Raw genomic sequence first — 25,798 nt, 5'->3', positions numbered from 1 at the left:
ACGGTCCGTGGGACGCGCCGGTGAGAGCCCAGGGCGGGGCGGAGGGCCCTGCGGGCCGTGGGGTGAGCCCCGGGGGTGCCCTGCGAGGCGCTGAGGAGGACGAACGGGGCCCACGGCCCGCTTCACAGGTGGCCCGGCGGTGGCCCGGGGCGTCCTGTGCCTTCCCCTCCCGAGGGGCGCAGGGTCCGGTGCGCTGGGCCTGAGGACGCTGACGAGCTCGTCCCCGAGCGAAGACCCCGTCCGTTCCGAGCGGACGAGGACGGGGGTCTCGCGGCCCGCGGTTGTCCCTGCGGGACCGTCCCCTGGGGTCCAGGCGGCCAGCGCGCGCGTGGTCTGCGCCGGGGAGCATCCTGTGGAGCCCGAAGCTCCTGCGCGCCCGTGACCCCGGCCCTGCTGTCCGCGGAGCCGGACCCGCGCCTCCACCCGCCGCCTCCTCCTCCGAACGACCCGGCCACAGGCCTCGGCAGGAGGCTCCGCGTGGCGCCCCAGATGGCCCAGTGACCCGCAGTGCAGCCTGGAGCCCCCTCAGGGTTCAGCGACCCCCAGGGCCTCCCCACCCAGACCCGGGGCATCTGCTCCGCGCTCACACCGCCGGGGACTCTGAGGAAAGGCCACGTGCACGCGGGCGCTCGGTACCGTCCACACAGCGCGCCCGGGAAGGCCCTCCCTTAAGGGTCCTTGCGGGGCCTCTGTTGGGACCCCCCACTTTTGCACCGCGCAGAGCCACACCTGCCTCCCAGGGCTGCCGTCTCAGCCGTCCGTCCTGGGAAGGGCGTCCCTGCCCTTGGGAAGAAGACTGGCCTGGAGTCCCTGCACCTGGGTTTGGGCCCCTGGGCCGGGCCCTGGTTGGGGCTAGAAGCAGGCCAGCAGACACCGCGGAATTTCAAGAGCTATCTGGAAACTGGAGCGCTGTGGGGTCTGCACACGGCCACACAGGAGGGACCTGCGACTGCCGCAGGAGCACAAGTGTGCTCCAGGAAGACGGGAGAGCCTCACGGAGAGTGAGTCCTGGAGCCTGTCCCTGCAGCTACACATGGGCCGGTCACCTGAGGTGTGGGGAGCATCACTGGGTGGCTAAACCTGCGGCACGTGCAGTGTCCAGGTGCCCCGCTCTCTTGGGGGCGGAGAAGCCGTCCGTGGTGTCTGCCAGCACGTGGGCACAGGTGGGCGCAGCAGAGCCCTGGGTGACTGCCTCTCTGTAGACACCGTCAACAGCCAAGGGGATCAGGGTTTCAGAATTTAAAGGGAAGTAACGTTGAGAATGACGCACGGGGGAGTCTCAGCGAGAATAGAAATTATCCTAAAACAGAAGAGTCGGAAAGTACGTACTTGTAATTGAACCAAAAAGCCCATTGGAGGGGCCCAACGTCGCACATGAGCTCGGAGGCGACGGCACGTACAGCCACGGGGGGCCGAGCGAATAGTGACGCGTCTGGGATCCTCTAGGGGGACGGGTGATGGGGGCTGCTGGCACGTTAGCGTCCTAAACTTAGTTTGGAAGTAATTGCTAGTTTCTCCCCCTGAATGTGTCTGGACTTTGTCGCTGAACAGACTCCAGCCAGCGCGGCCGCCAGGGGAGTGCAGCCCCCGGGAGTGCAGCAGGGGTGAGGCACTCACAGCAGGGGTGGAGGTGCGTAGAGCTAGGGGGCTCTGGGGGGTCTGGAGGCAGCCCCGCAGCAGGCAGGCTTAGGGGCTCTGCTCCCCATCCTATGCCAGGCTCGCCCCTGCCATCAGCCTTCCTGCGGGCGGAGCCCCCGTCACCCAAGGGCCAAGTCTCCTCCTTCCTGGACTTGCTTTACCACTTGGCAGACAAGGCACCAGGGGCCAAATTTCAAGAAAAGTGGGAGTTGTACGTTTATTAAGCAAATTTTCCTGCTCCTGCTTACCTTGGAGAGCAGCAGTCGGGTCCCAGTACGATGTGTGGCTCGGAACCACGGAGCGGCCCCGAGAGGCAGAGGCCGGGCAGCTGGAACGGTGCCCAGCACACACGCCCAGACCCACGTGGGGTGTGAAGGGCTTGGGGGGTGTCTGAGCTTGGACCCTCGGGGGGGTTCACTGTAAGCACAAGGGAGCAGTTGTTTTTTACCTTACGCCGAATTAGTTCACGTTGTGATGTGTCAAGCTTGCGTGTACAGGGCAAGGAAACACGCAGGTAGGTTTAGAGCTGGGGCTGGCAACTCAGGTCACCCTCAGCACTTGCGTTTTTTGGATAAAACAAAGGAAGAGCTGCCGGTGAGAAGCGTCCAGGGTAGTCTTGTTGCCCAGACGCACCCGTGAGCTCCAGCACCTCGTCCGGCCTTAGTTGGTGTGGAGCGCGGGGCCAGCGGCGGTGGGGATGGGCTGGGCCGGCGGCAGTGGCGAGAGGAGCCCACTGGCCCAGAGCAGCAGGACCTGCCCTGTCCACCATAGCAAAGATGTGACGCGCACCCGGGAAGAGCTGGTCCTGGGTCACCTGCGTCAGCGAGAGCTCCAGATGCACGTGGGAACCCGGCCCTCGGGACGGACTTTTCTCCAGGACTCCCTCTTGACTGTCGCCCCGACAGGCTCCTAGCACCGAGCCACACAACCCTGGCTCCCCTGCGCACACCATTCTACCGCGGGTGAGCACACACGCCCTGTACCTCTCCACATGCCAGTGCCCGCATCCTGTGTGAGAAAGGGCAGAGGCCACCTCCCTACCACGGTGCCTGGAGCTGGCCCGGCCCAGCCACCTCTGCCTGCTGCGCACAAGGAGAGGACCACCAGTGCCTGTATGTGGCCCGCGGGCCCTCTGCCCCTCTGCCGGCTGTGCCCCCGAGGGACTCCTGGGCCTGGGAGCCCAGAGGGGTCTTGGCCTGCATGAAGGGCTTGGAGCTTGAGAAACTAGGTGCTGCAGCCCTGAGGAGGAGCCGCTCTCACGGAGTGAGAGCCCTGCACCCACAGGCTGGGCGCCAGCGAGGTGCGGCCTGTGGCCCGTGGGCACTGCGCCGTCTGTGGCTCCTATCCCAGTGGCCTCGGGCCGTCTCCGGGTCCACATGCATTTTGCAGCCAAAGCCATTCCCGTCCAACAGCCAGGCTGGCAGAGACATTCTGAAATCTGAAACCCCGTTTTCTTGAACTCCCTTACTGCAGGAGGAGCAGGGTGTTGGCTTTGACTGCCGACATTTCTGGGAGTCTGCCACGTGGGGCTGCTGACCCCGGCCCCTGTGTGCGCCCGCAGACAGCCTCTGGGGTCGCTGGCCTTCACCCCCTCTGCTTTGGTTCCTGAGAGTGAAAACACAAGGGCCCAGCCAGGGGCAGCCGGTCCGTGGAGAACAGAGTCATGTCCGGCATCGCGGGCCGAGCTGAGCACCCTGAGCTGCCCCCCCTTGAGCCGGGTGGCTCTGCTGTCCGCAGGAAAGCTTCCTGGGTGGGCCCATGAGCCTCGGGCCGTGGTCATGGCAGGCCTAGTGTGGCCACACGGGGCGGGGCGGCCTCTGAGCCCTCCTGATTCAGAGGCAGGTCTGTCCTCCTGGGAACCTGAGTCCAGAAGCCCGCAGGCGGGCTGCACACCGTGCGGGAAGGTCAGCGTCGGTGGCTGGCCGCAAGCGTCTCAGACCTGGGCTGTGCCGGGGACTGCGCTCAAGAAGCGCCCAGGGAGGGGGGACAGGTGCAGGAGGCCAGGACTAGCCAAGAGGGGGCAGACGGCATGTGGGGGTCTGGGCAAGCATGTGGGGGTCTGGGCAAGAACGTGTTCCAGGGGCTGGAGGTGTCTGCTGGGTGCCGCCGGGGGGCGCCGTGGCCCCTGTGGTTGGAGGGAGGGAGCCCCAGCGTGATGCCCAGGGCCCACGTGGCCATCCAGGGCTCAGCAGCCGGGGAACCCGTGGAGGGCGACGCGTGCAAGGCTGTTCCTTTCCAGCCGCTCTGACTGTGGACCTCTTAGCATGCTCCGGAAGGTTCCCTCGGAAAGGACTGCTGCAGCCCAGAGCCTCGGTCCCAGCCTGGGCCGCGGTGAGTCCGCCCGTGTCTGCGCCTGTGCCTGGTCTTTGTGCCCCGCGGAACGTGTCGGGCCGTTCACCCTCGCGCCTCCTTGGGGCGTCTGCAGGCCCCGCGCACACCGTTGCTCTTCCCCGTTTCCCCGAGTTGTGAGAGTTCTCTCGGACTCCAGAAACACGTCCCTCCCCAGATCGGTGTGCCCGGCGGACACGTGAGCGTTCCCTCGGAGCCCCTGGGGTCCCTTCGTTTCTTACCTGATCGTTCGAAGAGGTGACGTTTTCAGTTTGGATGAAATCCAGGCTATTAATACTTTCTTTTCATCTTGCAAAATTTTGCTCTATTTTATAAAAATTGCCTAGGCTCCACTTGCAAGCATTTCCCTATGTGCGTGTTCTAGAAGCTTTGTAATTCTAGCGCTCGCGCCCGCTTTGAGGTATATGCCGCGTGTGGGGTGAGGTGAGGGCTGGTCTGCTCGCCTCAGATCCGGCCCCGCTCTGCCTTCTGTGCACAGTCCGGCCCGATCTGTTGTCCCGGGCAGAGCTGGCGCACTGCCGGGCCACCACGGGAATGGGCTGTCCGGTCGCCATCCCGGTCCAGAGGCCGGTTTTCGGGCTTTCACCGCAAATGAGATGGTGGCCCTTAGCAGGCTGAGTAGATTCCTTTCTGTTCTTGGTGTTCTGAGAGGTTGTGCCTTGTGCCTTGATTGGGTGTTGCGTTTTGTCCAATGTTTTTCCTGTATCTATTAAAATGATCATTTTTTTTCCTGATTCTCAAATGTTAAACCAAACTTGAATGTGTAAGATCAGCACATCGTGGTCAAGACGGGCGCGTGTCTGGATCAGATTGTCGACAATCTGTGAGGGACTCGTGCATCTCTGTCCACGAGGGACAGCGCGTTGTGGTTTCCTTGTGGTATTTTTGTCTGGTTTTGGCCGCATGTTAATGCTGACCTTCTAAGACGGGTTGAAATACTCTTCCCTCCCTTATTTTATGAAGGAGTTTGTGAGATCAGTGTTCTCCCCTGCTTTAATGCTTGGTAGAATGCACCCGTGACGGTTTTAGGTTATGAGTTCCACGGTTTAACTGTTTGCATTTCTGTCTGAACTGGCACCTCTCAGGGGGTGAGTCCGCTGTATCTGAGCTGTTGAACTTCCTGGGCTAAGCATGTTAATAATCCCCTTTCTCCCCCGTTAACGGCTTTGGCTGACTTTTGGCCCGTCCTGCTTGGGCCTGTGCTCGCTTGCTCCCAGATGCTCTCCCTCTCCCCAGAGGTGACCACCGTCCCAGATCGGCTTTTGCTGTGTGTCTCCTACTTCTTTCAGCTGTCTGCATCGCTGAAGAAAGATCGATTGCTTTATAGACAGATGCTTGGTTCTGACCAATAGGAAAATAATGAGCCAAAAATGCAAGCCCAAATAGAGTTAGTGGTTTTTAATGGTTATATTAAAAAGGTATAAAGTAGTAGATGAGTTTAATTATAATGATATATTTTATAATTTAATTATAATGATATATTTTATTTAATATACACAAAATGTTACTTCAACATGGAACCAATAGAAATAGACCCATGAGATATAATGTTCTTTTTTCATATTAAGTCTTCAGAATCGTGTGTGTGGTTTTTGTCTGTTTTAAGATTTTATTTATGTATTTGACAGAGAGAGATCACAAGCAGGCAGAGAGGCAGGCAGAGAGAGAGGAGGAAGCAGGCTCCCCACTGAGCAGAGAGCCCGATGCGGGACTCAATCCCAGGACCCTGGGACCACGACCTGAGCCGAAGGCAGATGCTTAACCCACTGAGCCCCCCAGGCGCCCCCAGAATCATGTGTGTTACACTCGCTGCCTATCCACCAGGCTGAGCTCCCACACCCGAAACCCATGTGCTTGGGGACTGGGTATCAGGTGTTCAGCTGCAGGCAACCTACCAGAAAATGCCTGTGGATTTTCACGAAGTAGGAGTTGAAAACGGGATGCCTAGGTCTTGCTTTGCAAAAGTTCCCAAATAGCATTATGAAACCGGTTTTTTCTTACAGTCGAAGAAGGAATGGAGCACATTGTGGGGACTGATGTGTTTGGGTTTGCTAGAAAATGGGCCCGTCTGTAGTGTCTGGGAACGGGGAGCCCCTGGATTCCAGGACCTTCGAACCCCCGCTACACACCAAAAATCTGATTTGCAGAAAGCAAGGCACGCGGTCCCTGACAGAGCCAGACAGGCCACCCCAGGGAGCGGGTCCAGCTGCAGGCCCGCTGGTCTGATTTCTGTCTCTAGAGATTAGAAGTCCTGCCTTTAGGGTTTTGTGTCGATGAAGGTTGCCTTCCTTGACTCCGTGAAAGCCACCACTGCCTACTCATGGCTGTGCTCGGAGCTGCCGAGGGGAGGCCCCTGCGCTCTGTTCCATGGTGTCTGTCGCTCGTGTTGAATAACATTCGGGTTGCTTCCAGTTTTGTCCGTCGTGCTTGCAATGTTTGCGGGTTTTGCGTGGACGTAGCTCTTGTTTCCCTGGGACGCCCAGGGTGGCGTGGCTGGTTGTGCAGATAGTCCGGGCACCCGTACTGCTGTTTGCAAGTAGGAGTGCGCACCGTCCCTTCCCCGTGTCTGAGATTGCGTCTGGTGGTGTCCGTCTTTGATGTTAGCATCCGTGGGGCTGTCTTGTGTCTCATTACAGCCAGATTTCCCTGCCCCTGGCACCCACTTCCCTTGACCCCAGGTGAGGAGTGGGGAGAATGCTCTACTGTTTCCGGACACCCCTGGAAATGTTACCATATGTAGGAGAGGGTCTTAGTAGAGGGGCCTGAGGGTCTTGTGATGGGAGACGGCAGGCATGCAGGCACGCAGGTGCTGTGAAGATGAAGGTCCTCCCAGACCGACCCACCCGGTCAGCATCCCAGTAGCCTTGGTCGCAGAAATGGACCAACTTGGGGGAAAAAAAAGGAGAAGAAAAAAAGGAAAGAAATTGACCAACTTATTGCAAAATCTTTTGGAAATGGAAAAATTTAGAACAACCGAAATCCACGTGGACAAGAGCAGAGTTAGAGGCCAGCACTGCCGGCCTCCATGGCTGTGTGTCGGCACAAGGACAGACACACAGACCACTGATCTCTTCTGGACAGGGTCAGTGGAGAAGATGTCCTGGGACAGCCATATGTCCACGTGTGAGAAAACTGAACTTGAAAAAACTCACACCATTTATAACAAGTTAGCTTAAAACGGATCCTAGGACTAAATGTGAAACTTAATACCATGAAGCTTACGGAAGAGAACAGAAAAAAACTTCTTTGTGATCGTGGTTAGGCAAGAAGCCATGGGGTGAGACATGGCTCACCCGAGAGGGACTGGTCCTGAGAGGGACCCCGAGAGGGACCCCAGTCCCTGGGGCCTGGTAGGCTTCATCAGCCCAGTGGATGTCGTGAAGGATAAACCAGGACACTGGGGTGTGGCTGCACCATGTCCAGCAAAGGCCTCGAGTCCCAAGTGGGAGAGTTCCACGGAGCTTTGCGGAGTCTGAGGACACAGACAACCCAGTAAAAAGGGGACCGGTGACTTGAACGCGTGCTCCATCGGGTTCGGTGTCTGGACAGCAAATTAGCACAGCCTCAGGGCCATGAGGAGGGTATGGTGTGCCCAGTGAGACAGGTGTGCGTCTACCGCTTAGCAGTCTGAAGTGACGAAGGCTGTGGCACCCAGCGTTTGTGGGATGTGGCCGGCCGGCGCGGAGCCCAGGTCAGCCGGAGCAGAAAGAACCTTGGGACAGCAGAGCCGTCTTCTAGGAGCTCCTGTTCTGCACCTGACGTACCCACCCCCGCTCCCCACCACGTGCTCCGTCTGCACAGAGACCACACGCCCTGGGCTGCCCGCAAGCCCATCCGCAGGCGCGTGGAAAAGCACATGTGGTTGACGGAGCGCAGGACACCAGAGAGGAGGAGGGTGGGCGTGAGCACCCCGTGTGCACAGCACCTAGGAAATGCCGGCCGCCACTTGTGACGGAAAGTGAACCGGCGGTTGCCTGTGTTGGGGATGGGGGGCAGCCCAGGCGTGAGGAAGCTTGCAGGGGTGGCCAGCTCAGAACCAGGAGTGGTGTGTGGCTCGGGCGTGCACACGTGGGTGAGTTTCTCCAGCTGTGTATACACGTGTGTAGCTTGCTGCATCCTTCAGTGAAACTACAGAAGTCCCATAACCAAGGGGAGATGCCTGTGGGCAGCCAGATGCACGCTCAGGAGCTTGGGGGCAGTTAGGGGTCTGGGGGTGGCCACGGAGCAGCGCTCTCAGCACCCCCACACTGGAGATGAAGCGTGTGCCTGTCACGGCGGCATGTCTGTGTGCCCCGCGTTCAACAGCAGAGTTGGGGGACCTTCGGGAGGCAATCAGGTTAGAGAAGGCCATGGGGTGAGGCCCCTGTGATGGGACCAGTGGCCTTGTCAGAAGTGACGGCAGAGCTTGCGGAAGAAGGTGGCTCCGGTCAGCAGCAGCTCCCGGGGCTCCGACACCGGCCTCCAGAGCTGTGTGTCTGCCGGACCAGCCCCGTGTGTGGTGCCCACCGCAGCCCGAGTCCAGGGAGACGGTGCGGATGAGCAGGAGGGGACAGTGGTGCTGGGAGTGGTCACTGGCCTTCCTTGGCGCCCCCGGTCCCCGCTCACTGCCTGCTGGGCCCTTTCCCCCACACGCCCCACACAGCATCAAATTAAAACAAGATTCATCCACAGTCTAAAGGCTCTGGAACTGTCGTCGGGTGAATTTCTGAGAGGCTGTTGAACCCTCAGGCCCCATCCTGCCGTCCTCCCCACCGCCGGGCTCCCACAGGCTGCAGGGCGGTCTGCAGTGCCAGAAACGGTGCTTGGGACGGGGCCCGTGTGCCCAGCCTCAGCCCCGCTCTGGCTCATTTCTTTGCAAGTTTCCAAAGACAAAACTCCACGAGGGGGTGTCTCCTGACCCCGTGGCCGCTGTCGTCCGCACGGAGAGATGCGGGGCTTCCGAGGGGAGCAGGGGGCCACAGGCGGATCCCTCCCCGCTGGCCCGTCTCCACGTTGGCAGAGCAGTAGAAGCACTCGGGGCTCGGTGTGCGCATGTGCGAGCCCCTCTGTGTCTCGGAGTTTGTCTCGTAAACCGATGCCTGAAAAAAACACTTACGGGTGAGAACACTTAGTTGTCCCCAGGTTAACACAGCTGTTAGTAAAATAAATAAAACTGGCTGTTTTCCCCTTTTCGGGGTACAGCTCTGAGGCCTGCCGCACGTGCACAGATTCGTGGAACCACCCAGCCTGGCTCGTTCTGTGTAAAATGGTGATGTGTGCTTCAGGGCTCTGCACGCCCCTCGTCCCCGGGAAAATGCAGGTTATGAGACGGTCAGACAGGCCACGGATGCTTCCCACGAAGAGGAAGCCCAGTGATGTTGGTGGTGGACCCTGCGTTCCCAAGAACTGCTAACAGCCGTCCACGTGGGGTGGACATGTGTGGGCTGGAGTGAGGGTCTCAGAGCCAGGGAGGCTCCAGGCAAACACAGGCGAGGCTGTCCTCCCCGAGCGCCACGGAAGCCAGCTCAGGCGGCGGAGGGAGCTGCCGCGGAGAGCGGGTGTCTGCTCTTTGGCCTGTGGGAGGAGGCGGGCCTGTCCTCACGGGACCGTGGAAACTCCATCCAGGTACAGTCGACGCTCGGACAGTGTGAGGTTTCAGGGAGGCGACTCTGCAGGAAAATCCATGCGTGACTTCTGACTCCCCAAAAACTTAACCGCTAGTAGCCGTCTGTTGGCCAGAAGCTTCATAGCGTAACGACAGTAAGGCATGTATTAGGTCTGTTCCTCCAGTAAAATAAGCCAGAGAAAAGAAAACGTTACTAAGAAATCATAAGGAAAATGCGTTTACGGCACTGTCTTGTATTGATTTTTGAAAATTCCGGTGTACACAGACCCGCGCAGTTCACACCTATGTTGTGCGACACAGCGGCGCTCCGAGAACTTGGGGAAAGGCTTCCTGGCCGCGGCGGGGGAGCTAGTTCCCCGGGGCCCCAGGCTGCGGCGTAATTCCCACCGGCTTCCAGGCCGCACCACGAGGGAGAGACTGCCTGAGATTCTGGATTCTGGATCCAGCCTGGGACTGAGGATCTGGCCTGTTCACGCCGTGCCTTTGACCTGCCGCTGGCCTGAGTCCAGATTTTATCCCTTAGAAGTGCCTGCGAGTCCTGGGCCCCACTGTCCACCGTCCCGATGACACGTGACGCCTTCCAGCCACCGTTTGTTTTCATCAGGAGGACGGAGCTGCCTCCACCCGCTGGGTCTCAAGGGGCCGGCACAGCCCAGGCTGCAGGCCTGGCTCCCGAGGATGGCGCGACCCTGCTTGGCGGCGCGGGGCGACCGCTGCGGGCACAGCCACTGCCCAGTTTATCATTTTCTGCAACGACAAACAGCTGGGATCATGTTAGGACTTAGGTTTATTTTGTAGATTAATTGGAAAATATTGACATCTTAATATTTACTCTTTTGGGCCATGAAAATGGGACGTCCTTCCTTTATTTAGGTCTTTAATTTGTTTCGAAGATGTTTCATGGGGCACCTGGGTGGCTCAGTGGGGTAAAGCCTCTGCCTTCGGCTCAGGTCATGATCTCAGGGTCCTGGGATCGAGTCCCACATCGGGCTCTCTGCTCAGGGGGAGCCTGCTTCCTCCTCTCTCTGCCTGCCTCTCTGCCTACTTGTGATCTCTGTCAAATAAATAAATAAATAATCTTTTAAAAAAATATGTTTCATGATTTTCAGCGTAAAGTCTTACTACGTTTATTTCTGAGTCTTTTTCATGCTGTTGTGAATCAAAGTGTTTTCTTAATCTTGTTTTTGGGCTGTTCATTACGAGTGTATAGAAATACAGTTGAGTTTCGTATGTGAGTCTCATGTCCAGGACCTTTGCTGAACTCACTTGTCAGTTCAAGGGTGTGCGTGTGTGTTCGTATGCCTTTGGGTTTTACACTTACAGGATTGTGTCAGCTGCAAATTGAGACCATTTCACTAATTCATTCCCAAAGTATTAGAAAATGCCTTTTATTTTTCTCATTTCCTAAGTGTTTTGCCTAGAACTTGTAGCACAGTGTCCACGAGACGTGAAGAGTGTTTAGTGTTTCAGCATTTTCGTAGGCATCAGTGGTGGGGCTTTGTAGATGCCCTTTGACAGGTCACGAGGGCCCCGTCTAGTCCCAGGTGGATGAGTTCTGTCGAAAGGGCACTGAGTTTTGTCAAAAGCTTTTTCTGCATCTGTTGAGATGGTCGTGTGGTTTCACCCTTTGTCTACAAATATGGCGTGTCTTTGTGTGTCGAACCAACCTTGCCGTCCTGGGGTAAACTCCACGGGGTCGTGCTGTAGAACCCTTTTTCTGCAACAACGGACTCCATTCACTCTCTGTCGAGGAATTTTGCAGCTGTATTCCTAGGGGTCCTGCCGCAGTTCTGTGGTATTTCTGACGGGCTTTGGATCCGGGCAGAGCTGGTCGCACAGAGTGAGTCAGGAAGTGCTCCCCGCCGCCTGCGTGTGTGCAAGACTGCGACGGGGGGTGTCAGTTCGTGCAGCGTGGGGCTGGCCGTAGCTTCTGCTGCTGCTTCCGTCAGTTCTCGATGTCCGTGTCTTTGGAGGGTCTCGTCGGAACATGGCAGTTCTTTCTTGCCACAACTGAAAGCAACATGTTTACTTTTGTCTTCATGTGAAACTTCACCGTCCGCCAAAAGCAGAGGGGCCTCCTTCCCGAACACAGCCAGCGAGCGCTCCCCCAGGGTCAGGATCAGGACCCGGTGGAGCCGCTGATTCTCGGGGCCCCTCTTCTGCCATCCCCCACATGGAGGGTCTGGCTGTAAAGTCCTTGAACGTCTTTTCCTACGGAGAAGAGCAAATTCTTTTGTCACTTTCTGAATTACATTTTGTGGGAAATAAATTGTATGTTGTTTGTGACGAGCTGTTACTTTCTGGTATTTAGGTTTTTACGTCCCATGGCCCGACTGTGATCATGCCAACCTGGTTCTGCTCCCGAGCATGGTTTTTCCACGTGGGCCCATTTGATGAAGGCGGGCAGGTAAGTGTGGGCCCTTGTGGGTCCCTCCTCGGGTCGGGGAGGTGCCATCACCGCCGGGGTGTCAGCCCCCAGCCCTCCCCACGCGTGGGCACTGTGCTCCCTCCGGGACCCGGGGCTTCAGAAACATCTCTGTAAAGGCTGGTCCAGCCCTCCTGCAGCTGGCTGGGCCGAGCTTCCCCGAGAGCGTCCGGGGCCCTGGCACCCACTGGGGATTTCTGTGTGAGGCTGCAGGCGCCCAGGCCCAGGCCTCCTCATCCTGGTGTAAAGCTTTCAGCCATGCTGCCTCGGGTGACTGCAGGACAGGGACAGGTGGCCCTGGGCATTCTGTCCAGACCAGGCTGGGCTCTTCCCTAAAGCCTCTCCTACCTGTGGGGCCCCACCTGCAGCGCTCAGCCCGCACTGAGCTCTCACATGGGCCCCAGAAACGAGACCCGACCTCTCTCCTGGGCTCCCTCGGCCCCACCCCACTCCCCACAATCGGTCTTACAGTTGATGCTCCTACACCCAATTAAAAAGTTAAGTTTAGAGTCTGTTTGTTTATTTTCCCTTAAACTTCCCTTAAATGAGGCTTTGAGAACGTGAGGTCTGGTCTGCACAGTGGGAGGAGGTAGAGTGGGCGTGTGAAGGGCTCATCAGGCCTTGGCTGTTGGACTGGGGTGAGGCCCCATACCCACCACCCCCACCAGCCGCGGAGCTGGCGGCAGGAGGGAGCCTGGACGCACAGAGGCAGCAGAGGGTCTGGGCCGCAGGGTTCTGGAGACCCCGGGCTGGGAGGCAGGGGCGGCGACTCAGGCCTTGGAACCTTGGCCACTGTGCTGCTGTGAGCCCCTTCTGCTGTGAGCCTGCTTCCCTCCTGTCGGCATCAGGGCCGGCCCCGTGGACCCTCAGCTCAGGGCCAAGTCTAGCCCCATCCTGACCTCACCCAGCCTCCCTCCTTGCCTGTCATTTTGGAGGGAGAGGCCTCCACTGCCCCCCCATGCTGCACCGACTCCCTCACAGCTGCCCAGACTCAGCCTCCAGAGCTGTTCTCACACATCTACCAGCCAGAGCCCCCGGGGGACTGGCCAGCAGCGTCTGCCGTGAGTCGGGAATCGGGCCTGCCCCAGGCCGGTCTCCCTGCCGTGCAGGCTGCCCCCAGCAGCACCTCCCATTCCTAGGGCTGGCCTGAGCAGATGGTGTGCCACCATCCCACCGTGCTCCTCCTGGCCCTGGCCTGGCCGCCCCTCGCAGGCACGTGGGTCCGTACTGTCTCACCCCCTGCTGCCATGGGAGACCAGGTCGCGTTGTCACGGATGTGTGCGGACTCATGGTCTTAGGGTGTTGGACACTATCCCTGTGCTCCTGATTCTCCGCCAAATCCATACAATGGAGAGAACTTGTGCGCATGTGGTGCGACCCTGCCCCAGGGCCCCCAGTCCCAGGGGCCTCAGCTCCACCAAGGGCAGCAGACCCCACGGTGGGAGAGATGGCACAGCTAAGTTCTCCCCGAGTGCGACAGCAGCCTGGTAGAGGGAAGCGCCAGCAGGTCTCCCCACTTCTGGCAGGTGCTACGGAAGCCACTGTTCTTGTTGGACCACGAATCCATGCTTTCATGTTCTTCTGTGGAAAATAGCCCAGAAATTGTCATTAGGAGATGTTCCCCGGGAAACCTTGATCTAAAGATCTGACACAGCCTAACTCGCAGCCCTGAGCAGTCTCAGAATTCAAAGTATGTCAGGACTTTCAGCTCAAAGTAATTCTTCTTGGAAAAGAAGCCCCTGGGGGCAAAGAAAGCCCAGGCATCTGTTTGTATGGGGGCTCAGTGACCAGAGATTAGGACCAGGGACCAGGAACCTAGAGACTAGGAACCAGCAATCAGAGTTACGGGACTATAGATCAGGGACCAGAGATCATATTTCAGGTACTAGGGATCAGAAGTCAGAGACCAGGTAGCAGAGATTGGGAATCGGGAAGAAGGGGTCAGGGGCCAGGACTAGATCTGTGACCCATCACAGATGGGGCAAGTGGGGGGTCTGGGGCGTAAGGAGGCAGATCACAGATGGCAGCAGAGCCCACCACCAAGAGAAATGATTCCACGGTTCTTTGATGCCATCCCCAGAGAAACCGGTCGAGCCGAAGTTGTTCAGAAAACTGGACGTTGGGGACTGACCCTCAGGTGCTTCTCCTTGGGCCAGTGAAGAGCCAGGGTCTACCCAGGGCTAAGAGCCCAGGGTCTCCTCTGGAGAGAAGGGCACTCCAGGTGCTGAATGACGGAGCAGGGGACCAGGGTGCGGTCCGGTGACTCTGCGAGTGTGCTGGGGCCGGGGGCACGGAGACGGTGGTGAGCAGGAATAGGCGAGGTGGACGGCTCTTTAATCAGGAAAGGCACGAGCAGAGGGGGCTGGTGGGGGCCGGGAGTCTGAGGCTTGGAGGTAGGGACAGACATGGCCCGGAACCGCGTCCAGCCGCGGTAAGCAGCCTCGGCGCCAGGCTCGGGAATCTGAATGCCCCCAGGAGGCCCTTACACCAAGAGAAAAGTAACAGAAGGGCTCTTGCTGGTTCCGGGCTGGCCCTGGGAGAGCCGGCTGGCCTGCGTGGGAAGGCCTGGAGAAGGCTCGTCACTGCCCAGGGGGACTGGAGGCCCAGAGAGGCCACGCGGCAGACGCTCTTCCGATGCGCTTTTTCTGTCTGGCGGGAAGAGCTGAGGGGAGGCCGCCCGCCCTCCCCTCCCCGCGCGCCCCAGAGGCCCTGCAGTGGCGTTTCCCAGGTGACTGAGGTGCTGAAGGACTGTCCAAACCCGTCGCCCACTTCCCGGTGGCCGGTGGTGGCGCTGTTGGGGCGTCGGTGTCTCTGTCCGGTACCGGCTCGGGGAGGCTTCCTCCCGGCGCAGTCTCTGCGTTCTGGGATCTTCTCCCTTCCACTTGCCTGCCCCTCCCGCGTTCTGTCCTGTGGACTTCGGGACCGTGAGGCCGCGGCTTCCATCCTGGGTCGGTCTGCTTCGTCCCTGCCCTGTGGTGCCACTTGGGACGCCAGCCTGTGCCTGGAGCCACGTCTCCTGGCGACGTCAGTGACAAGGCCCCCGCACTGCCAGCTCCGCTCGAGGTCACACCCCTAGTGCCGCGCTGTGGACAGCCGGGGAGGTGGGCGAGAGCCAGACCCCTCCACACCTCGACGTCCGCCGCGGGACCCAGGAGAGCCCAGGGAGCAGACCCGGCGTCCGGCTTCCGTGGTCAAGGCTGAGCACGGCCGCCCGCCGGGCTAGTGGGAGGCTGGAGGCTGCGGTCTCACGAGCCAGGGAAACCCCCAAGAAAGCTCTCGGGCCCGCAGAGAGAGACCCCGTCAGTGGGGAGGGCTGGTCCTCGGGCTGCCAGCCACACGCGACGGCGACACCAGTGCCTCCCGCCTTGACGTGAGCCCCACGTGCTCGGTGGCCAGGCCGCAAGGAACGCACACGGGGGAAGCGTCGGCCACGGGTCGTCTTCTGTCAAAACCCCAGTGATGGATGGCGTGTCTTTTCTGCCCTGCAGGGTGTGCCCGAGGACCTGCTGTTCTTCTACGACCACCTCAGGAAGGGCGGCGGGGTCGTCCGCGTGGACCAGAGCCTCCTCCTCTACCGCTACCTCCCAGACGCCGCCACCCACTCTGTCCTCGAGTATGTGGGCCCCGGGGCTCCAGGCGTGGTGTGGGGGCCGCGGAGGGCGTGGGCTGCCGACGCTGGTCCCCGGGGTCAGGTCTCTCGCACGAGGCGGGAAATCTGGGCACAGGGCCGGGCCAGGCGTGCAGCGCCTTCGTGGGGGACAGGGGCTGTCTCGGGGCCTGTGGTCAAGGGCTCCCAGGACAGAGGACAGAGGCTGCAGGTCTGTCTGCTTCTCTGTGGCGAGAGAACCCACACGGAGGGGACGGAAGCCGCGAAGTGTGCCAGGCGCGCGGCTGACTTGCTTACTGCTGGTTCAGTGTGCTCTCTCTGCCCCCACTGAGGGGGCCTGTCGCTCCCTCTGGCCCTCCCCTGCCGGCCCACATGTCCCCAGGGGCTGGTGTGCACTTGGGGCGCGCTGCTAGGGTGGCGGGTGTGCAACACGGAGGAAGGGTGTTGTGTCTTTGGTTTGAGCTGTGTGTGCGTCACATCTTCGTCACCGTGAGAAACGTGTCCCCTCGGTGCCTTGCTCTTCGGACACTGCTTGCTTCTGGGGACGGGGGGTAGGGGTGCCCATTCATCTTTCGTAGGTGGGGTTGGCTGTGCTTCCTTGGAGGGCGTGACCCCTGGCTTCCCCGTGGGGCAGCTCCGTCTGGGGGGCTCTGATGTCCACCTCCACTGTTGCGTGCAGCGCCGTCTCGGGGTCCCGGGTTGCTTCAGGAGGTCCCTGGGCATTCGCACGTGTGTTGAAATTCAGTTTGATTTTGGTTTTTTACTGTTAAGTCCGCACTTCTCCACGGTAGCTTTACTGGACCTCCGTTCTTTGGGTTTGCTGTCACACAGCTGACTCCGTGCAAGTGTGATCTGCACCACGGGGTAGAGGTCACGTCACAGGAGGACGGAGCAGACTCTGATGTGTGCTGTGTGTCTCATCAGTCTCCAAGCCCATGAACACAACCAGACAGAAGTAGGCAAATTACGCATTACCTCCACGGTTCCAGTTGGAGGTTTTTGGGTCCATCTCAGTGACTGAGAGAAGCACGGAGTCCTGCAAGGTGCAGAGGACTGGAATTAGCCCCTCAGCCCAACCGGCATTTATAGAACGTGACACTCAGCTGTAGAACACGTTCCTTTAAGGTGCGTGACCAACAGCTCCGGATCCATTTCAAATGATTAAAATCACACAAGGTGTGTTTTATAACCGCATAGAATTAAATTAGAAGTCATTCACACATCTTTAAAAATCCAAAATATTTGGAAATTAAGCAACCAAGGGAAAAAATCAGAAATCAGGAAAAAAAAAATTCAATTTGATGAAATTAAAATGGTATGCCAAAATTTGTGGAATTCACTAAAGCACACAATCTATACACTTGCAACGAACAACTGGAAAAAAAAAACCACAATAAGAAACATGTATTATGGGGGCCCCTGGGTGGCTCAGTGGGTTAAGCCTCTGCCTTCGGCTCAGGTCATGATCTCAGGGTCCTGGGATCGAGCCCCGCATTGGGCTCTCTGCTCAGCGGGGAGCCTGCTTCCCTTTCTCTTTCTGCCTCTCTGCCTACTTGTGATCTCTGTCAAATAAATAAAATCTTAAAAAAAAAAAAAAAAAGGAAAAAGAAAGAAACATGTATTATGGCACCAAAAAAAATAATTGTGAGTAAACATGAGAAAGTGTGTGTGTCCTCTGGAAAGTACAAGCAAGTGCAGAAGGAAATGAAAGAAGACCCATCACAGGGACCGACGGACGTCCCTCTCATGGGCTGGGAGATTCGAGGACTTTGATGTTAGTTCTGCCCAGACCGAGCTGTGGATCGAACATCTTTGCAGATATTGACACCTGATTCTAAAATTCACATGCAAAATTAAAGGACCCAGAATGGCCTCAACAGCCTCGAAAACAATAAACTTTGGGGACTCACAGGGCCCAGGAAACCGCCACAGCATCAGGAGAGACCATGGATGGAGAATCCAGAAATACGTTGAAAATTAGACAATAGCATTGATTTTCAACACTGTCTCCAAAGGCATTTAATGGAAAAGAAGGTATTTTCAACAAGCGGAACCACCAGATACTCACATGGGCAAAGAAGAAGGCAAGAGCAGGAGTCTCGCGCCGTACAGAACACACTGCTCGGGTGGGCTCTCGGATGTAAGCCTACAAACAGCCGGAACCGGAAGTTTCTAGAGGGACGCAGGCAGCACCTTCACAATTTCAGGATCAGCAAAAACTTCCAGCGAGGACATGAGAATCACGAACCATTTACAAAGTCATGAAGCTTTACCAAAATTAAAAACACTGGTTCCTAAAAAGACACCATTGGAACATGCGTGGCAGACAAGGGGGAACGTTGAGTCTGTGTCTGAGGGAGAAGCGAGCGAAGGCGCGGGAGGAACCCCAGCAGCAGCGACGTCACACACCTCCCAGGTACGGACACCTACCAGGAGGCGAAAGTTAACATCCGCCCATTCCCGTGGTGGCGAGGGTGTGGGTCTAGCCGGAGGGCCGCACTCCGGTCTCAGCGGAGCACCGTCTGGAGAACGCACTCGTTTATTAACGGAACTGATATCCCGTGACCTAGCAATTCCCCGTCTAGGGGCTTAACGTAAAACACGTGGAAACCTCGTTCAACGCTGTTAGCCTTGCCAGGAACCGGCAACCACCCAGATGTCCATCCGCAAGCGCGTGGAGGTCGTGGGGACGGCGCTCAGCCTTGAGGAGAGGAAGCCACTGCTGCTGCCGGAACGGGGATTCGTGTCGCGGCAGACGCTCCCTGCGGCAGGCACGGGGCGTGCGTACTGTGGGGTTCCGCTTACAGGAAGCCCTCCGGCAGGCCCGGTCTCTGCTGTTCCTCATGACAGCCAGTCCATAGAGGGATTCCCGCTGGTGCACCTGATGGAACTCAGAACGGGTGCTTGGTGTAGTGATGAGAACAGGTAGAAATTAGACCCGGGAGATGTGGGACCTTGGGGACCTCCTGCGGGGCGAGGCGTGGGACCTTGGGGACCTCCTCTGTCACCATCGCGAATGTTCTGGTCTGTGTGTTCTCACGGTAGGTTCCCTGGAGACAAACTGAGGGAACTCACCGTAGGACTTGGAGGGGCCTCTGCTGGGGCAGGAGCCTGTGTGTCCCAGAAGCACCAGGCCAGCCGCACCTGGCTTTGTCCGCACGAGTCGCCATCTTGTCTTGTTCGCAGATCAGCCTCTCTCCTGTTGAGAGCCTGCTTGCTTTTTCTGCAGCGTGAAGCTCTGCCACCCACAACACGAAAGAGGTGATCTCATGTAGTTTCTGTATTGGATTAAAATCTTTGCGCCGTGAGTGGCAAAACCTCACGGGGTAATAACGAGCTTTAATTACAGCCTCAGGCTTGTTGAGAATCAAGTTTCTTCCAACTCGCTGCCCAGGCGGCCTCCGGTGAAGGCGCTCCCGGTTGTTCCTTCTTCCGTTCTAAACCGAGCGCGGTCGGCACGTCCCCCGCTCCTTCTGACAGACGGGGGCCTCCCGACCCCGAGGCCTGACCCTCCCGCGCCCGCCGCCTCTCCCAGCCCCGCCGCCGAGTCCCGCACCGTCCGTGGCATTCGTCGCCACACCCGGTTCCCGAGATTGGTCAGGGCTCCCCGAACAACACGCACCACCGGGTTAAAGGCTTGTTTGTGTCCGTGGTGGTGTCCTGCCTCCGTCCCGGAAAACCGCTGCTCTGTGCGGCCTCTCGGCCGTCCTGCCTGGGGCGGAGTCCCCCCTCCCCGGGGCCGGGTGCAGGGGTGCCTTCGGAGAGGCTGGTCTGTGGGTTTGGGGAAGCCGCTCTGCTCGCCACAGCCCCTGCGGGGGACATGGCGGCCCCACGGTGAGGAAGGACAGATAGAAGGAGTTGGAAGACACTTGATTCTCAACAAACCTGAGGCTGTAATTAAAGCTCGTTATTACCCCACGAGGTTTTGCCACTCACGGCGCAAAGATTTTAATCCAATACAGAAACCACACGAGCTGGTGAGACTGCGGATTCCTCCGGGGCGAGTGAGAACCGACCAGTACTGGGAAAGACCGCCCTCCGGGGCGGGAAGGCTCCGTGGCCGTCCCTCTGCTGCGTGGGCGCACGGTCACCGGCGTCTCCGGACCGGGCCCCGCACCGGAGCAGGGACTGTTGGAAGGGACGGGACAGGTCCCTGTGCTGACAGAACGTCACGGGGACGGGGGGCGGGGGGAGCCGCTGCCGAGAGCCGATGTGGCCCCGCGTCCCCCTCAGCTGGCGGGGACCCGGGGCCGGACCCCCACAGCGCTTGCAGACACCAGCCGTCCTGGAAGGGCGGAAGCGTTAGAAGTGACTTCACCTGCAGCTCCCCGTCCCTTCCTCGGCCTCAGGCCTCCTCGCGGAACAGGACTCGCCCGTGGTCACGGGTCCTTCGACTCCTTCCACGCCCTGGATGTGGCCATGCGGGTGGCGAGCGGCGTGGGCCGGTCGGTCCGGAGCTTGTGCGGGGCCGGGACCGGGGAGCCTCAGCGCGGCCTCGGTGCCGCCGTCAGAACGTCTGCCGTCCCCTTGCCCGGCGCCACCGTGTCCAGGACCCCGGGTGGCCCGCCAGGCCCCAGCCCCCGCCCCAGAGGAACGGTTCCGTGAGGTGCCTGGGAACGGCCCCAGGTCACTGGCTTGGGTGCCGCCGAGCCACGGAACGGTGCCCCCAGGTGCGGCCGCATCTATGCGATGGCGGCCACCCCGTGTGCTGAGACGTCTCAGAGACACATTGGGGCCAGGGTCGGGATCGGGGTCGGGCCGCTGCCCCCAGAGAAGTTCCACCTTCCTCCAGCTTGCCGTAGGATTCGTTTCTCTGAGACACAGCACAAGCGGGCTGGGGCAGAGGGAAGACCAGGCCTGAAGCAGAGGCCCCACAGGGTCCATCGCGGGACCCTGAGATCATGACCAGAACGGAAACCAAGAGTCGCAGCCTCAACGGACCAGGCGCCCGGACCCTCCACATTCTTAAGTGATGCTTTCCTGCCTGCGACCCAGGCCCCTTCGGTGCGCACGACCGCGCTGAACAGGAACAGCGGAGCGCGTCGGCCGCTGTGGGGCGCAGAGACACAGCGCAGGGGCCGGGCCTCCACGTCGCTTGGAGCACGGGGCCCACGGAGGGGTCCCCGCCCGGGGAGGACCAGCCGGCGGTCCGGCCAGCTTCGGCACAAGACGGCTCAGTCGAGCTCACTGGACGCGGGGGTTAGGCTGCCTCCCCATCGGGCTCTCCGCGGTCTGCCTGGCGTCCCTCACGGCCTGAGTCCGTGGACGTGATAAGGGCACATCCTCGGGTCCACAAGGGGCGGGGGGGGGTGCAGATCGACCCTGCTTGGTTTGTTCACTCACCCAGCCGGCGCCTCGGGAGCTCTGGAGAGAAGGGGCCCCGCAGGGCTGGGGAGGGGGGGAAGGTCTGGGAGCGGCTCGGGGCCCCCACGCGTCTGCTTCACCCGCCCCGTTCCCCGCCAGGACCACCATCTGGACCCACCGTGTCCGCTTCCTGGAAGAACGGGTCCTGCCGCGCTGGGCAGCTTTCACCATCTGGAACGCAGGCAGGCAGGGCCGCCGGCTCTACCGCAGCCTGACGGCTGAGGCACGACGCAAGGTGGCCCGCCAACCCCGCCCTCCCCCCCCCCCCCCCCCCCCCCCCGCCCAGCAGCTCCGTCCCGTGGACCCCCCGGCCCCGTCTCCCGTCCCTGAGGCTGGTGTCCTGTGCGCCCCCCCAGGTGGTTGCCTTCTGTGACGTGGACGAGAACAAGATCAGGAAAGGCTTCTACTGCCACGAGGACTCTCAGGTGTGTGGGCCCGCTCCTCCCACATGGGCTGTCCTCACCACCCCAGCCCCGACCCAGGGTATGTGGAGCAGCCGTTGCCCAGAGCCTTCCTCCTTGGGGAAGGCCATCAGGCCCAGCAGCGGTGGCCCCACTGCTGGGGATCTCCGAACCCAGAATGGCCTGTGTCCCTGTCTGGCCCAGGTCTGTCGGCTGTGCACCTCGGAGCTGGGTAGGGCTGAGGGGTCAGTCCACGTGCCCTGTCTGCGTGCAGGTCCAGCATGGCAGGGCGTCCTGTGGGACCAGCATGGACCCCAGCCCACAAGACCTCTTGTTCTCAGGAAAGGCCTAAGCCTCGTGTTCCAATCCTGCATTTCCGAGCTGCCCGGCCCCCCTTCGTCATCTGTGTGAAGCTGGTAAGTGCTAACTGCTGCCACAGAGGGGCTCAGGCGATGACCGTGTGGCTGCCCAGGCCCCCAGTTGTGGGATCACGGATGTCTGACATGCAGCCAGATGTTCGTGTCCTTGGTTTGGGCCACCTGTGTTGAGCTGTGGGCTATTAGGGGAGGTGGCCATCGCCGCTCTGGGGAGGCCGCCCAGGGTGCCAGGAGAGGCTGCCACGGTGCCCTCACGAAATGGGCTGCATTTCTGGAAAAGCAGCATTTTGGGGGGAACTTGCTAAGTGCCAGACTCGAGGCCCATTCCAGGGGCTGCTCAGAGGCTCTGGCCGAGACGAGGGTCTGTGGCGGGTAGAAGCGTGCTGAGAAGCACCTCTGACCGAGCACCGTGGTCCCCATCTCCAGGGCCGTCCTAAGACTTTACCTCCCTTGAGGTCACAGGTGCAGGGGACGGGCTGCTCTCGGCCCCCCTGGGGTCCGCGGTCTCCTTGCCCAAGTCGGGCTGGCCCATGTGGCTGGGTGACCACATTCACTCACTCCCGAGTACATCCGTCGTCCACGGGCCCTGGTCATTTCCGGCAACAAGGTAGGCGGAGCCGTGACAGTCCTGTGAGGGCAGAGCAGATGGTCCCCGAAGGTGCCCTTTGTGCACGCACCTTCCTGAGGCCAGACCAGGGCTCAGTCGGGAGGTGCCCTCGGCCCTAGCCTTGCTGATTTCTGGCTGTGCACACTCCAGTCCGTCCATCCTCCGTTGGAGTGGCAAGTGTTTTCTCCCACGTGAGACTTGCCTTTTTACAGATTCTTCCAGGAAAAGCTATTTCCTTTTGAACAATTTATTTGAGAGAAAGCGTGCACAAGTAGGCAGAGTGGCAGGCAGAGGGAGAAGCAGACGCCCCGTCCGGCCGGGCGCCCAGCATGGGAACCGGGATCATGACCGGAGTGTGTCCCTGTGCAGCCTTCTCCGTGTGGCGTGTCCCCATGTGGCCCATGGAGAGTGTCCCTGTGCCCTGCGTCCCCGTGCTCTCCGCTGTGCAGGGGCGGAGCCAAGGGGGGGGGCAGGAAGGCTCCCTCAAGCCCGGGTTCAGGCCCCTCAGAAAGAAGCCGGAGTGTCCCGGGAGCCCTGGACAAGGCACAGAGGAAAGCCCGTGTGCCCCAGAAACGGGGGAAGGAGCCCTGCCGGCCCTTTCCTGCCCTTGGTCCCTGTGTCCGCTGCCTTCTGCCGCGAGGGACCCAAGTTCGAGCTGGGAGGTGTGTAGGCCTCAGGGGACGGCCCCCCACCTCCTTCCCACTGGTGACCAGCAGGACACCGTGGTCAACTTTTCATGACGTCCCCACCCCTCTCCGCTTAACAGTTCATCGTGGCCCACCTGGGGTAGCCACAGGCGACTCTGCCCCGGGCCCCCTTGGGAGAGCCCCTGGGGGTCCCAGGGCAGGCTGGGAAAGGCCCGGACAAAGCCAGACATGCTGTCCCTCCCACAGGACCTCACTGGGGGTGCGTTTGAGGACAACCTGAGGTCGCTGCACTGCGGGAAGGCCAGGACTTCCTGCACTTCAGCTGACGGGCCCCAGCAGCCACTCCAGGTACGTGGGATTGGGGGCACGAGGGCAGGTGGCCCACGACCCTGAGGGGGAACAGGCAAGGCAGGCTGGCACCAAATGCGCGACGAACGCTCCTCCGTGGGAGGCTGGCCCTTCCCTGCAGGCTTGTGTGTGAGCGTGTTCGGAACAAGGACGTGGTCTACACGCACCAAGTGGTAGAGTCGAGAGCCCACAGCCCGAGGGACGCGTCCCTGACTGTGTGAGCGGTGAGAGGCTCCCCTGCCCCCGGGGGCACTGACAGACATCCGTGCGGCGAGGGCGAGGACAGCTGCTGGGTGCTCTGTGCTCTGGTCCCGCCATGGTGGATGTTTGCGTGTCAACCTGGGGCAAACCCAGGCACGGTTCCTGGGTCTGACTTGGTCCCACGTGTGGACATACGGGGCGCCGACCGAGAGCAGACGCTGTGTGCTGGGAGCTCGCGGGGCAGGCCTGTGAGGATGTCCCACGAGGATGGCAGAGACTCAAGGGCCTGGAGGGGGCTGCGGGGGCCAGGGCCGGCCTCGAGGTTGGTCAGGGCCACGGCTGGCTTCATCTGGCAGGCCCTCGGTTGCCGGAGGCGCGAGTCAGGAAAGCTGGCAGTGAGCGGCGTCCTGGCCGTCTCGCGCTGCTGGCTGCAGGGGTCACTGCCTGCTTTCCTGACTGGCCGCTGTGGGCAGAGGTCACGTTGTGGGCCACAGTGCTGGCAGCTTGAGTCTCCCAGGCCTGGGAATCCCACTGCTCAACCCGCCAAGGGCAAACACCATCAGCCGTGAGTGACTGTGGGTGACTGTGGGCTCCCCTTTGCCTGACCCAGGACCCAAGCAACAAGGCCACGGGTATGCTGTGCCCTGAGTGACCCGTGCCAGACCCAGGGGTGGCCCTGCCGGCAGGAGCCCCGGGTGAGGGCTCGCACCAGCAGGCAAGGCTCCCGAGTGGGCTCGTGGTGGGGCGCGTGGGCGTCGGAATGAGAAGCAGGGTCTGCGCGCAAGCGTGAGGCGCTGGGGGAGCTGCTCCGAGCAGGAGAACCAGGCGACCCGCTCGGCGCTTGGCTCTTCTAGAGACACGTTTATGTTAACGGTGAACACCCCTGGCCCCTCTTGTCCACTTCCAGACCCTGCCCATGTCGTGTACCTGCCGCTTGCTCACTGTCCCCAGCGTGCGGAAGTGCCCCGCGGGGACAGCCCCCGCCCACCCTTCCTTCACCAGAGCAAGGGCTCCGAGTGGGGCAAATGCACTCCCACAGATCCGCAGCATCTGGAGGTAGTTTGCTCCGCGAGTGGGAAGGGGGTTGCGCCTGGCATCGGGGGTTGTTGCCAAGGACTGATTCAGCCCAGGGCACCTGAGCAGTCGGTGAGTGTCCGACTCTTGGCTTCAGCTCTGGCCGTGACCTCTGGGTGGGGAGATCGAGCCCCATGTCAGGCTCTGCCTGGAGTCTAACCCCTCCCCCTCCAAAGAACCCCGGAATTGCTCAGCCCCAAGGCTCAACCCCTAGCTGTGCATTCGAGGCTTGTGTCACCTGGAGGTGAGGGCTTCCCCGCGTCCACGGCTCTGCCCAGCGGCCGCCCCTCTCCCTTGCTCCGTGCCAGGCCCTGTGGTTGGGGGGTGGGCAGGGCGGTAGCCGCGCGGGTCTGCGGCTCCGGTATCTGGGGACGAGCCCCCACAAGACCCCTGTACACACTGGGCCAATTCTTTCTGAGGCCTCTTTTCTGGGTAATTTCTTCAGCTTGTGTCTAGTTGGTTGTTCAAATCTATCCAGGGAGCTTTTCCCTGATAATTCTCCTCGGGGTAGTTTCTAACTCTTTCAAAAACAAATGTTCTGTGGCTGATATTACCAACATCGCAGTTTTGGGGTTTGGCTAGTGATTCCCCATTTGTCTATTTTGTGACATTTCTGGAACAGGAGTTTGGGTTCTTTCCAGCCTCTCCGTACAGATGAACCCGCACTCTTCCGGGGAGAGTCTGTCGGCCGCTTCTGCCCACTGTCTGGGGGCACAACTGGCGGGGCGGGGGGGCGGGCAGGGGATCGTATGTTCCAGGTCAGCTTGAAGAACTGCCCCTCCCTCCAAGGGAACCTCCGGGAGACTCCGCTCCCCACCCAGCTGCAGGGGGAGGTGGTGACAGGATGCTGTCCCCTCGCTGGGGTCATCTCTGCTACCGGTGCGGGCGCAGCCTCCCAGGGTCCCAGCTGCACATGGGCCTTACGTCCTAACCCCCATGCTGCCCCGAGACGAGAGCTCCCCACGCGCCTCAGTTCAGCACACGCAGGCGCTCGGGATCACGGGGAGGCTCGGTTCCATCTAGAGCGTGGCCGTGTGTGTCCCAGGCACCCTGGCTTCTTGCTGCTCCTCAGACTCTTGTCCCTTTCTGGGGCCACAAGGTGCTCTTCTGGGTCTGGGGCCGGCCTGCTGCACAGCCCCGCACGGCGGTGCCCCA

The 25,798-nt window shown here is 60.3% G+C and overlaps 1 protein-coding gene and 2 long non-coding RNA genes across 4 annotated transcripts in view; 1 reads left to right on the top strand and 2 right to left on the bottom strand.

Moving 5' to 3' along the window:
* B3GNTL1 (UDP-GlcNAc:betaGal beta-1,3-N-acetylglucosaminyltransferase like 1) overlaps positions 1 to 23,346 on the top strand; it is a gene marked incomplete at its 3' end in the record, with an annotated part of 73,294 nt that extends 49,948 nt beyond the window's left edge. Inside the window, 7 exon segments of the mRNA XM_082705653.1 lie at positions 11,904 to 11,999; positions 15,506 to 15,630; positions 21,088 to 21,223; positions 21,345 to 21,413; positions 21,731 to 21,805; positions 23,267 to 23,309; positions 23,312 to 23,346. Of these exon segments, the coding sequence (XP_082561779.1) occupies positions 11,904 to 11,999; positions 15,506 to 15,630; positions 21,088 to 21,223; positions 21,345 to 21,413; positions 21,731 to 21,805; positions 23,267 to 23,309; positions 23,312 to 23,346 (579 nt within the window).
* On the bottom strand, positions 6,842 to 10,497 carry LOC309850996. The gene is made up of 2 exons (XR_014304572.1): positions 10,425 to 10,497; positions 6,842 to 10,339 (listed from the first exon to the last, which is right to left on the bottom strand). It is a non-coding gene; the product is annotated as an uncharacterized lncRNA (long non-coding RNA).
* Positions 17,619 to 21,081, bottom strand: LOC309850994. Of its 2 annotated transcripts, XR_014304569.1 has the most exons (3): positions 20,968 to 21,081; positions 18,700 to 18,862; positions 17,619 to 18,505 (listed from the first exon to the last, which is right to left on the bottom strand). It is a non-coding gene; the product is annotated as an uncharacterized lncRNA (long non-coding RNA). The 2 variants fall into 2 exon arrangements; XR_014304570.1 differs by lacking the exon at positions 20,968 to 21,081 and having other exon boundaries at positions 18,700 to 19,476.
* Positions 23,347 to 25,798: the final 2,452 nt, after the last annotated feature.

The sequence above is a fragment of the Mustela nivalis genome (genome assembly GCF_964662115.1).
Source record: "Mustela nivalis genome assembly, chromosome: 17".
NCBI classification, from domain to species: Eukaryota; Metazoa; Chordata; class Mammalia; order Carnivora; family Mustelidae; genus Mustela; species Mustela nivalis.
Note: the sequence above shows the minus strand (reverse complement) of the source record. Positions and strands in the feature narration are given on the sequence as shown.